The sequence below is a fragment of the Solanum dulcamara genome, chromosome 1 (assembly GCF_947179165.1).
Source record: "Solanum dulcamara chromosome 1, daSolDulc1.2, whole genome shotgun sequence".
Lineage (NCBI taxonomy): Eukaryota > Viridiplantae > Streptophyta > Magnoliopsida > Solanales > Solanaceae > Solanum > Solanum dulcamara.
This window is the reverse complement of record NC_077237.1, coordinates 3,782,276-3,795,274: the sequence shown is the minus strand read 5'-3', so window position 1 is coordinate 3,795,274 and position 12,999 is coordinate 3,782,276. Positions and strand designations below refer to the sequence as shown.

At 33.5% G+C, this 12,999-nt stretch overlaps 1 protein-coding gene across 3 annotated transcripts; it reads right to left on the bottom strand.

Annotated features, from left to right (window-relative positions):
* Positions 1-317: 317 nt before the first annotated feature.
* Positions 318-12,745, bottom strand: LOC129898243 (dicarboxylate transporter 2.1, chloroplastic-like). Of its 3 annotated transcripts, none has more exons than XR_008769158.1 (7): positions 12,460-12,745; positions 5,179-5,841; positions 4,776-5,089; positions 2,367-2,815; positions 1,452-1,578; positions 814-869; positions 318-573 (listed from the first exon to the last, which is right to left on the bottom strand). XR_008769158.1 is itself a non-coding variant. In XM_055973093.1 (7 exons), the coding sequence occupies exons 2-5, from the start codon at positions 5,821-5,823 to the stop codon at positions 1,463-1,465; spliced, it is 1,524 nt and encodes a 507-aa protein (XP_055829068.1). In that variant the 5' UTR covers positions 5,824-5,841; positions 12,460-12,745; the 3' UTR covers positions 318-573; positions 814-851; positions 1,452-1,462. The 3 variants fall into 3 exon arrangements, 1 of the variants encoding a protein (XP_055829068.1); XR_008769174.1 differs by lacking the exon at positions 12,460-12,745 and adding an exon at positions 5,971-6,068; XM_055973093.1 differs by having other exon boundaries at positions 814-851.
* Positions 12,746-12,999: the final 254 nt, after the last annotated feature.

Sequence of the window (12,999 nt, the reverse complement as noted above, 5' to 3'; positions counted from 1 at the left end):
ACTAAAATATTTGTAGAGTTAACGTCTGAATAAAAGAATTCATTTAAAGCTTCATCAGTACTTGATGATTTTCCTCATGAAATGAATTTATAAGTGCCTTAAAATCGAGTGTAGCAAAAAGATTCACTAAGACTAGTCTTGACAACAAAGATGGAGAAAAGATGGTATGGACGTTATCTTGACCCAACTAATCTCATCCCATGTAATCTTTACCCATCGTCGTCCAATTTCAATCACCCCTAAAAGGAAAATTATCATGCATAGGTAAAGGTAGAAAATAAAATCTTCTGTCTTTTAATTTCCTAAAATGACTCCTCTTATATTCTATGAAATCAAAATCTTGTGCTGGTTGGATTAATGAATCATTTGGTTGGAAATTGTAATTACAAAAAATGCATAACTTGCTAGAATATATACAACATTTTCACTAAGGTTTACAAAATGTTGTCGTTCGCACATGTGTCGAAATCCTCTCAATAATGCTATTTTTGGTGGATCCAACAGATACCCAACGACATTTATGAAGACTCCAATGGCAACAATTGAAGGAACGTGATCGTTCTTTTATTAAACCTGTCATGAGTCAAAGAGAGCCAAGTTTAAGAATTGATGATCAACAACAAAAGAAGTACATGCAAGATAAAAGAAATCGTATAATCGGTAACAATGATCTATCCAGAACCCAGCAGGCAAAAAAAATTTTGGTCTAGTACCCTATAAACTAAAAATTCGTGCTCCACCACCGACATAATTTGGCACGATATAGTTAATGACAAATCAGCTGATATAAAAAAAAAACTCGGACAATAGTACCTTTAAGTTGAAAAAATTAGAGCCAAATGCAACCTGTCCTGTACACCAGAAACTTCCTGTTACATATTCCAAGCTCAATAGTATGTTCTTATGTAATGATTAACGAATCGAAATTGAAAGCAATCTATTGCAAAAGTTAGTGGAGTATGGTGTTAAGCAAAAGAAATCTCATGAGCCCTACCATAGAAACTACCACCTTGACTTGGATTGAAAGGAAGAACTTAAGACCTTGGGACTTAACCTAAAACTCCAACCCCCCGAGACGCCTATCAGGTAAGTTATAAAGGGACGTTAAACGTAGTTGTAGAAGGTCCATCACGCAAAAAAAAAAGAGTCTTGGCAATAATGCCATTTGTCAATATGCTACCACCTGTTTACTAAGATCATGATAGATTATTTAATGCATACTTGATCTTTTTATAAGAAAACTCGTCCTCGAGGTTTCAATTTCTTCACAATAGTACCCCCCCATTGACTTTGGCTTTACTAATTTTCAGTTATGTAATGCTATGATAGTCCAGGCTCATAAGTCACAGGGAACTTTTTAGCTGCATTCTTTTGATGTTTTAAGATATGGTATCAAAGAATGCATATTTAGAGGAATATTCGACAAGAAGGAAGCAACAGAATTCACTTACCTATTTCAGTATTAGTAAAGACCAATAATCTTCCACCAACCAGCTCCAACTAATGCCCATATAACAATATTCATAAGAGCTATGATGATGCCCAATTTGAAAACATCGCGTAGTTCCACATAACCACCTGACAAAGAAGAGCATCGAAAATGAGATCAATATCGACTTCCTCAAAAAAAAGTTATCGAAATAAGTATTGAATACAGATAAACCTGAAAGAAATCGAAAAACTGATACCACTCTTACTGCATTTTTTCCTTTAGTGAGACGAAAAAAACGACTTAAGAAGTTGAAGACATACACATTCAGAAAACAGAAACAACTTTTTTTTTGATTCCGCTTATTCTGTCATTTTAAGCCTTAGGTAGTTGTTCCTTCCGCAGTTCTGTTCTTGGTCTGATGTCTATCATAGTCGATAAATAAACCATTAAGATGCACCATTCCTTAATTTGTAAGTTTTCTAAGTCGGAATCATTTGGCCCCAAAATTCTCATGCATATTGACAAAAACAAACAGCATACTCAGCGTAGTCCCACAAGTAGGGTCTGGAAAGAGTGGCGTGTATGCAGCCTTACCCTACCTTATGAAGGTAGAGAGACTGCTTCTGATAGACCTCGGCTCAAGTAAATCATATGAAAAAATAGGTGTGTAAAGCAATTACAGTAGAGAAGAGAAGCCACGTTGAAAACAATAAAGAAGAGAACAGTAACAATAACAAATGATATGATCTCATACGTATTGACAAAAGGATAAAAGAACTCTTAAAACTCAAACTAATACTTTTGTTGAATTCGCGTGGTGGTTATATGGTAAATACTTGATAAAGAAATTCTGTGCATATATGCAGTACTTTCCTCTCCTGTCAATTAGAACAATATTCTGTCAAATAAAAGAGATATGCTTAGATTAAATAACCTCCATAGTACACTGCAGCTTGACCACTGCTGTAATGTGTCAATGCGCCAAAAAGATTTGTGTTGTATCCCAAAGCCAACGCAGCAAAAAGACCGGGAACTTTTGATGCTAAGCACATTCCGAGAAATGCTGAGTACAATGCTGCAACATGACCAGTTTGACTAGCAAACAAGTAGTGGATGAAGAAATATGTTGCTTGAAGGACACAAAACGCCCCGAACCAATGTAATGAAATTGATTTAAGGAAGTTAGCTACAGCATCTGACATCCAGGCAACAACTCCAAGAGTTGTTAACTGTGTTGCCATGCCTATTAAAACCCCGAACCAAGCTAAGGTATCCCAAGCGGATTTTTCACTCAAGCAATCATTCCAGTCAATTACTCCAAAACCCAAAAGTAGCGACAATCCCAACATTGCTGTGACAACACTTAGTATCCCAAGAGCCTCTCTGTAAAAAAAATAAAAGTTGCATCCGTTAAGAAAGATGCAACATCAGCAATATGTTTGAGACAAAGACTTGATTCAGGATTCAGAGTTATCAAGAAACGCTCCCCTCCTTCAATATCATGATTGATTGACCAGATAGTAAGTGAATAGAAAATGTTCAACAGGCGACAACTATAATCCAAGAAAATGTAATTCGATCAAAAAGGGGATAACATCAACAATAACAATTACGCTAAATTCCGACTAACCATGTCGCTCCATTTAGACTCATTAAAAACCAATACTATACAAAGCAAAATAAAAAGTACAAGGATTTCTCTATATTTTTTGTAAAAAGTTAGACAGTATCTGATTGTGGAAAACCACCTATCCACATGAAAACAAGCTTATGAACAGATAGGCATACTAGAGAAATCTTCAAGAAAAAAAGTATATATGGATAATATTTCACTTATTGAGTTGATTGCAAGAGTTAGGACCAAAGTTTTGTCGTATAATCATAATCCAGAGAGGATGTCCTCCTTTCATCTGAACTAAAAGTTATTCATCCGTCAAAGATAAACTCAATCTACAGCATAAAAATGACAATACATATATTTTTGCAAGAATCTGTTTCTATCCTGCCAGAAATGCAATGTTATAAGGCGCTATCTCAAAATCAGTGCCTACATCAGAAAGTTTGACAGCTCCTAGCATTGATCACACTCATGGACTTGCACAAGTTCGTAATCAAAGTTAATGTGGATTTAACAAAAATGTCACTCTGGTCATGAGCAGAAGGATATGATCACAAAGATGTATCAAGTATAAACAAACCAAAAGCTCTTAATAATCAGTCTAAACCTCCCTGATTATCGAATGGGAGTTAGAACACTACAGAACTAGAAAATCTAAAGAAGTAGAGATCATAATGAGAACCTAAAACTAGAACCTTTTTTTTTTTTTGAATGTTATAAGTGGTTTGGGCACCTTTATGCTTCGTTAGGGATAAGAATTGCATTTCATGCGTCAGCGAAATTCACAGTTTAACGAGTCTGAACCCAACAACAAAAACTAATTCATAAGATGAGGGATGTCCGACCATAAAAAGGGACAATAGTCCATTTTCTCAACCAATATGGAAACTTAACACTCCCTTTCCCCCTCCGTATGCCCGAGACTGAACATCTAGTGAGTGGACAATATAACATGGGATCCAACATTAGACAAACTAGAAATTAAGTAGCTTGTCGTAAAGAAAATGGACTTTGCACTTCATTCAGCTATGTCTTCATTATCCCTCCTACTAGATTGAAAAGAAGAAGCTTGTTGTTCCGACCCCAAAGGCTTTTACTGTGATATAACCTCCCCCTATTCGACGATTCACTCTTCATGGACTTACTTGACTTGTCCCAACCCAAAAAGTAGCTCATTAAAGTTTTCCAAATCCATATAAGAAGAAACAGTCCATTCTCTCAACCAACATGGGACACTTAACGCAGAGAGCTTTGAGCAGTGGTGGAGCTACGTCGAACGAAGGGTGATCAGTTGGACACACTTTGTCAAAACATTATACTACATGTATAGAAAATTATACTGAATATATGTCAAAAATAATTTTTTTATACATGTATATTAAATTCTGAACACCCTAAACAAAATTTCTGGCTTCACCACGTCTTTGAGATAGGTAGAGAAGAAAAAGTACGCGAACAAGAGGAATATTGAACACATCCAGAGCAACAACAAAATACACATTATAATTCCACAAGTGGGGTCTAGCAAGGATGGTGTGTACGCTACCTTACCTTACCTTGGGATAGTACATGGTAAAGGATGATGTTTCTGAAAACCCTCAACTCAAACAAAGCACATAATGAATAACATAACAGTAGAAATAACAAATAATACGATAACTGAAGCAAAAGAAAACATCAGGTAATAATTGACGAATAATGGATTGGATTTTTTTTGAAGCGTACCCAGCAATCCATAATGCTACAGTTATAAGCATTACAATCACCATTATCCATTGATCAGTTTTGATTGAACCCATCTGTTCCAGTCTCCTTCTAGCCATTAATGGAGCATCTGGTGTGTCCTTCATTTCAGGAGGGAAAATCTTGTATAGCACAACTGGAGTAACTAAAAGAGATACAACTGATGGCATACAAGAAGCCTTCAACCAAGTAAGCCATTTACTTGATATTTCTACACCTAATCCCTCAGCTAATTTCAGACACAATAAGTTTTGTGCAGCAGCTGTTAGGAACAGGGCACTTGAAGTACTAGAACACTGTAAAATGTGTCACAAAATAAATTAGCATTAGTCAAGTTACCCATCTTGTGATAAGAGGTCACGGGTTCAAAAATATTAATGCTAACCTGCAACTGAGATTGAATAAGATATGCTCCAAGCTTCTTAGCAGAATCATCTTTCGGGTGACTATCAGCAGTAACAGCTAATGACTTAATTATTGGTAAAAAAATTCCACCAGCTCTTGCAGTTGTACTTGGAATTGCTGGAGAAATTGCTGCCTCACTTAAAGCAAGTCCATAAGAAAGGCCCAATGTATTTTTCCCAAGCCAACTTACAAAATACAAAGCAATTCTATCACCAAGCCCAGTCTTAATAAATCCTCTTGAGAAAAAAAATGATGCAACAATTAACCAAATGACTTCATTAGTGAAAGCAGCAAATGCTGCAGCGAATGTTAAAGTTTTTGTGACTACGGTGAGCGTTAGGCAAAAGAATGCCCATGCACCCACCGGTAACGGGCCTAAAATGAGGCCCGAGATAGTTGTGAGGAAAATGGCTAGGAGTTGCCACGCGTTTTTGGAGAGTTTGTGGGGTTTTGGAATCGCGAAACGGAAGATTAGGCCTATTGTTATGGATACGACTAGTGGGATTGGTTTTGCACCTTTCCATCGTGCAAGTGAGAGATGACGACGACGAGAAGGAGGAGGGTGGTTGGTAGTGGAGGTTGCAGAAGTGTGGGACATTGGAAGGATAGAACTCGGAGTTGTCATCACTGTCACATCAACTACCTGTTATTATAGAAACAGATTCAAAACTTAAATTTAATGAATGTAACATACAATTAAGCCTTATCTAATTCGGAATGAAAATAATGTTAGCATGTATGATAGTAAAGCACAAAATAACAAACAACTTACTTATGATTCTATAATCTCTCTATGATACCAAATTAGAAAACAAACAATAAAGTGAAGAATTAATTAGCAATTCATGCATTAACACAAAAACAGTATATGATCGAATCTTCCTGGATTTATTGAAGTTGTTTAGTTGAATCTGTCACCTTTTGAACGAAAAAAAGCCGATAATAGTGCTTTGACTTGGAATTTGGGTAATTAATTCCTTTTTAAGTTTTTATGCTTTTAATAATGGAAAAAGGGCAAAATTATCCTTTAATTTTCTTTTAATAGCTAATTTTATCCGTACCCCTCTTTTGACAGAATACAGAATAGGAAGAGGAGAAAAGGGACGGTGTTATGATTTTTTTTAATAATGATATTTTTTTTTCAGTTTAGACGCCGGGAGAAAAAAATAATTGGAAAGTGTAATAAAAATAAATGATATAAAAGGAGAAATAAAGGAAGTGTTATAAAACAAACTTAGCTTAGCAAATTAATAAGAAGGAAAAGCATAAAAAGAAATCGTAAGAGAAAGAGAGAGTTGAGAGAATTGAGTGATTTTAGTGTATCTATATTACACACTGAACAAGGCTATTTATTGCCTGAAAGAGCAAGAAGATAAGGCAGAGGGTACATTTTTTTCTCTTTAAAGTGGGTTCCACAAAGAAAGTAGAACATTCACTACATTTTACAACACTTCCCTTTGGATGTCCTCGTGTAAAAGAAAAATTCTAGTGAAAGGACAAATATAAATAGTTATCCTGAACATTTATAGATGTTGAGTCTCGTTAAAAACTTACTAGGAAAAATCCAATGGAAAAAAGCCTAGTGAATGAAAAAGAGTACACACATCTGGTAATATGCCTTGAGTCCTGCCTTATTAAAAACATTATCAGGAAAACTCAGTGGGACAAAACCTTAGTTAAGGGAAAAAGAGTACAGCACATATTTTTACTTCTCGTGATAAAAACTTCATTTGATATTTTGGAGACGACACATTCCAATCTTATATCTTAGTTTCTCAAAAGTTGATGTTAGCAATGCCTTTGTGAATAAATCTACAACATTATCACTCGAACGAACTTGTTGTACATCAATATCACCATTTTTCTGGAGATCATGTATGAAGAATAATTTTGGTTAAATATATTTCGTTCAGTCTCCTTTTATGAAGCCACCTTTCAATTGAGCTATGCACACGACATTGTCTTTAAATATAATGTGGGTACTTTGACATCATTTTTCAGTCCGCATCTTTCTATGATGATTTGTATCATCGATCTCAACCACACACATTCTCTACTTTCTTCATGAATTGTTATTATTTCAGCATGATTTGAAGAAGTAGCAACAATAGACTGCTTTATAGATCGCCATGATATAGCAGTTCCTCCGTATGTAAATAAATAGCCTGTCTGAAATCGAGCTTTTATGTGAGTCTGATAAAAACCTACATATGCATAACCAATAAGGACTGCACAACCTTTGTTAGTATAAAACAAACACATATCAATGGTACCTTTAGGTATCCCAAAATATGTTTGATACCATTCTAATACCTTCGCATTGGGGATTAACTATACCTTGCCAGCAAATTAACAGAAAATATTATATCGCGTCTGGTTGCGTTAGCAAGATACATAAGTGCACCAATAGCACTAAGATATGGTACTTCATGACCAAGAAGTTCTTCATTCTCTTCTGAAGATCGAAATGGATCTTTGTCCACTTCAAATAATCGAACAACCATTGAAGTACTTAATGGATGTGCTTTGTCCATGTAAAATCATTTTAAGATTTTCTCAGTGTAGGTAAATTGATGGACAAAGACCCCATCTGCTAAGTGTTCAATTTGCAGACCCAGACAAAGTTTTGTCTTTCCAAAGTCTTTCATCTCAAATTCTTCTTTTAGATATTTAATCACCTTTTGGACCTCTTCAGGGGTTTCAATGAGATTAAACGGTGAGTATAACAAACTCTGATTCCGTTTTCTTAATAAAAACACATAGACAAATGACATCATTTATATAACCTTCATTTATCAAGTACTCACTAAGGCGATTATACCACATATGCCCTGATTGTTTCAGATCATATAATGATCTTTGCAATTTAATTGAGTACATCTCCCGAGACTTAATACATGCTTCAGAAAATTTTAATCCTTCTGGGATTTTCATGTAAATTTCATTATCAAGTGAACCATAAAGGTAAGATGTAACTACATCCATTAGATGTATTTCAAGATTTTTATGTACAACTAAATTGATGAGATATCGAAAAGTTATTCCATCCATAACAGGTGAATATGTTTCTTCATAGTTGACCCTAGATCTTTAAGAGAATTCTTGTGCAACAAGGCGTGCCTTGTATCTTACAATTTTATTTATCTCATCTCGTTTTAGCACAAAAATCCATTTATATCCAACTGGTTTAACACCTTCACGGGTTTGTACTACAGGTCCAAAAACCTCATGTTTAGCAAGTGAGTCTAATTCTGATTGAATTGCCTTTTGCCATTCTGTCTATTCACATCTACGTCGACATTCTTCGACGGATTTAGGCTCAAGACTTGCACTATCTTGCATGAGTTTAAATGCAATATTATATGCAAAAACATTATCTATCGTGATTTTCGATCGATCTAAATTTATCTCATCACCGATAGAACTTATCGAAAGTTCTTCATTCACTTGAGTCTCGTATTCACTGATTTCTTCATGAATATCAGAATTACTCAAATGTTGACCTTCTTCAAGAGGTTCTTTTGTAGTATCATCTTTATTTTTCGTCACGCTTTTTTTTCTAGGATTTTTATCCTTTTAACCCAATGGTCTACCACGCTTCAGACGTGTTTAAGATTCAGAAGTTATGATACTAGTAGATGATCCTTTTGGGACATCAATTCGAATAAGCACATTCACTGCAGGGATATGTGACTTATTTATTTATTAGATGCATTTGATTTGCTATTTTCTGTAAGTGGATGATCTTCTGCTCACATGTGCGGGTACGTGGATCAAAATGAGATAGTGATAAAACTTTTCGCGTAATTTCTTTTTTCGGTTTCTTTTTTTCTCCCCCTAATGGCGGAAAAGTTGTTTCATCAAACCGACAATCTGCAAATCAAGCAGTAAATAAGTCTCTTGTCAATGGTTCAAGATAGCGAATTATGGAGGGTGAGTCAAACCCAACATATATTTTCAACCTTCGTTGAGGGCCCATCTTTGTACGTTGTATTGGTGCTACAGGCACATATACCACACAACCAAAAATTTGTAGATGGACTATATTTGGCTCATGACCAAATACTAATTGTGATGGAGAATATTTATTATAATTTTTCAATCTGAGACGTACAAGTGCTGCTGCATGTAAGATATAATGACCCCAAACAGTAATCGACAATTTTTTTTCCATATATAGAGGTCTTGCTATGATGAAAGAGGCACACATGAGACCATCTTGATTATGCATCTATTAGAACCATAAAATATCTAAACAACCCACTAGATGGATGAATAGGTCCACATATATCATCATGTATATGCTCTAAAAAGTCAGGAGATTCGATGTCAACCTTTAGGGTTGATGATATGATAATTAATTTGCCTTGATAACAAACAGCACATGAAAATTCATCATTCGTAAGAATATTCAGGTTCTTTAACGGATGTCCAGTTGAATTTTCAAGAATTCGTCTCATCATTATTGATTCAGGATGACTTATTCGATCATGCTATAGCGCAAATGTATTTAGATCACTAAACTTCCGGTTTACGATCAAATGTGCTTCAATTGCTTTAATTTTTGCATAATATAGGCCAAACGACAAAGTTGATAATTTTTTCAAAATATATTTCTGGCCTGAGACACTCTTGGTTATACCAAGGTATTCAATATTTATTTCATTTAATGTCTCAACATGATATCTATTTCTGCGGATATCTTTAAAACTTAACAAGTTCCTTGGGGATTTAGAAGAGAATAGTGCATCTTCTATAACAATCTTTGTCCCCTTAGGCAGAAATATAGTAGCTCTTCCGGAGCCTTCAATAATTTTTGAATTACCATAAATTGTAGTAACATTTGCTTTTCTTCTAAGTAAGTTGGAAAAATATTTCTCGTCTTTAAAAATGGCATGAGTCGTTCCACTATCAATTACATAAATATTCTCGTAATTGATCATTAATCCAAATAAAATTTGAGGCATATCCATATTTTTTCTTCAAAAAAAAATAAGGTAAACGTTATAATTAAAACATGGCTTATTATACAAATTTTATTTATTTACATGAATTAGAAAAATATAAACATATTATTTAGTATAGACAAATAAAAAGAAAAGTATTTAAATATTATCAGGGTTATCAATATTCATATTTCCTTCTGGAAAATTGAAGAAATCAGTTACATCCAGATGCAAAGGATCAATATTATCTTCAGAGATAAAGTTTGTTTCTCGATTATTTTCTGTCCTCTTCAAGAATGCCTGATATAGCTAAACTAGAAGTTTTGATGACCGATGGGTCCGTGATTAGTTCTCCATACCTCCACATTTATGACATATACTTTCTGAATTTTTCTTTGGTATAGCTTCTTGCTTTTCACTTTTCTTTTTATATTGTTGATCATTTATCGGTATCAGACGAGCATCATGATTATAAATTCTTCTTCGACTACGATCACGATCACGAATGGGGTCATGACCTCTTTCTCGTTGGTTATATTTGTTTGATTCACTTCAGGGAGTGACAAAGAACCAACGGACCAACTATCATGATTTTTCATTAACAGTTCGTTGTGGCGTTCAACAATAAGAAGGTGAAAAAGTAATTCAGAATATTTTTTAAAACCCTTTTCGCGATATTGCTGCTACAGGAGCATATTCGCGGATGAAAATGTGAAGTATGTTTTTTCAAGTTTGTCTTGCTTGGTGATTTCTTCTCTGCATAAATTTAACTGTGTTATAATTCTAAACAAGGCAGAATTATATTCAGTTATATTTTTGAAATCCATTAATCTCAAATTGAGTCAATAATGACATGTCTGTAGAAGGATGACCAATTTCAGGTGGTCATATCTTTATTTTAGATTCTTTCACAGTTTAAGGGAGTATTTTAATGTGAGGTATTGTAATTTTAACCCCTCATCAAGATGATGACGGAGAAATATCATGGCTTTGACACAGTCTTGACTAGATGCCTTATTGTCATCTTTAATCGTGTCTGCTAGACCCATCAATTCTAAGTGTATTTCACATCTAGTGCCAATGATGAGTATCCTTTTCCAAAGATATCAAGAGCAACAAATTCAAGTTTGGAGATATTAGACATTTTAAGAAAATAAAATTTTTACCCTTTTGTAACCTTTTTAAAATAGCTCAAAGTGATGGAGGCTCGTGTTGATAACGTGTTATAAAACAAACTTAACTTAAAGAAATCATAAGAGAAAGAGAGAGAGTTGAGAGAATTGAGTGATTTCAGTATGTTTTTATTACATACTGAAGAAGGCTATTTATAGCTTGAAAGAGCAAGAAGATAATGGAGGGGGTACATTTTTTTTTCTTTAAAGTGGTTTCACAAAGAAAGTGAAACATCCACTACATTTCATAACAAGAAGAGAGTTTTTTTTTTCATTTTCTTTCTTTTTTGTGTTCTGAATATTCTGTTACAGGGCAGCTCAAGCTAATCATTAGCCTAACGGCAAAAATAAATCGGAGGCTTTTAATTATTTTTTTTATATATATTTAAAGTATATCTTCTAGCTTTTGAGATGCAAAGTTATTTTTTTTAATGAAAATGTTTACTTTTCTAAATGGTACTCCATTCATTTTAGTATTTTGTCAGATTTTTTACTTGACACGAAATTTTAAAAAGTAAACAAGAAATTCGATTTTATAATCTTAAACTAAAGATATATATATCAAAATGTCTTTTAATTTTATGATGTTAGGTGGAAAGTTAAATTTAAAAATTTACAAAAAAAAAGAAACATTCTTTAATGTTTCGAAACGAGCTAAAAAATGTAAGATAAATAAATGAAAAGACACAGTATAGTTTTTTCTTTAAAATAAACTTATAATAATTTTATTATTACTGAAAAATGGGTCGCTAAAATTTGGGGCCTAAGGCGGATGACTCATATTTAAAGGCATTGAGCCGCTCTTGCTCTGTTACACTGTGTTTGGATGGTTATTATCTTATCGAAATTGGTAATTTTTTTCATTGGCCCAAGTCAGGATTAGAGAAAAATATTGTCTTAGAGAGATTATTAATTTATCGAGTATTAATTTAGTGAAATTTTTTTTAATGTAGGTAAATAATCTGCATGTGACACCAAAATTAGGTAAAAAATAATAATGAAGAATGTAACAACATGTATGATAGAAAAGAAGAAAATAACAAAGAACTTGCTTATGATTCTATAATAAAGTGAAGAATTTAGCAATTCATGCATATAACACAAAAACAATTGTGATTATGCGATATGATAAAATCTTCTTACCTTAACGGATTTTATTGAAGCTGTGTAGTTGAATCTATCATCTTTTGAACGAAAAACGCTTTTTACTTTGTAAAAATTTCACTATCTATCATATGATTCACTTTCAAGTTGGAGAACATATTATCAAGCCAAGTACAATGGTGGTTGTCTACTTGTTGATATGGTTATAATGGCTATAAGCAAGTGGTGGGAGGAAGAAATTTTGAGATATAAATGGAAAAGGAGAAGTATGGTGAATGGAAAGTGGAGAAAATTATAGCTTTTTGAATTGGAATTTGTGTAATGAATTCCCTTTTTAAGTTTATATGCTTTTAGTAATAATTTGTCACTTTTATCAAGAAAAAAGGAAATTGGACATATGTGATATGTTGCTATTATATACCCGTGATAGACTTTTTATTCTCCGTCTTGTCTATTTTAGTAATTTTTATATTTTTTTTAACTTCAATTTAAGTGTATTAGTTTGATTAGACGTAAAAAAGATTTTAAAAAAATAAAAAAAATTAATTTTAAAATTTTAAATTAAAAATGTGTATAATT

Excerpts from the sequence above, each read along its gene's own strand:
- LOC129898243 (XM_055973093.1), bottom strand. The coding sequence starts at position 5,823 with ATGACAACTCCGAGTTCTATCCTTCCAATGTCCCACACTTCTGCAACC. Across the intron at positions 5,090-5,178 it reads TTATTCAATCTCAGTTGCAG|TGTTCTAGTACTTCAAGTGC; the intron begins GTTAGCATTAAT and ends CACATTTTACAG. Across the intron at positions 1,579-2,366 it reads AGCTGCAGTGTACTATGGAG|GTGGTTATGTGGAACTACGC; the intron begins GTTATTTAATCT and ends CTTCTTTGTCAG.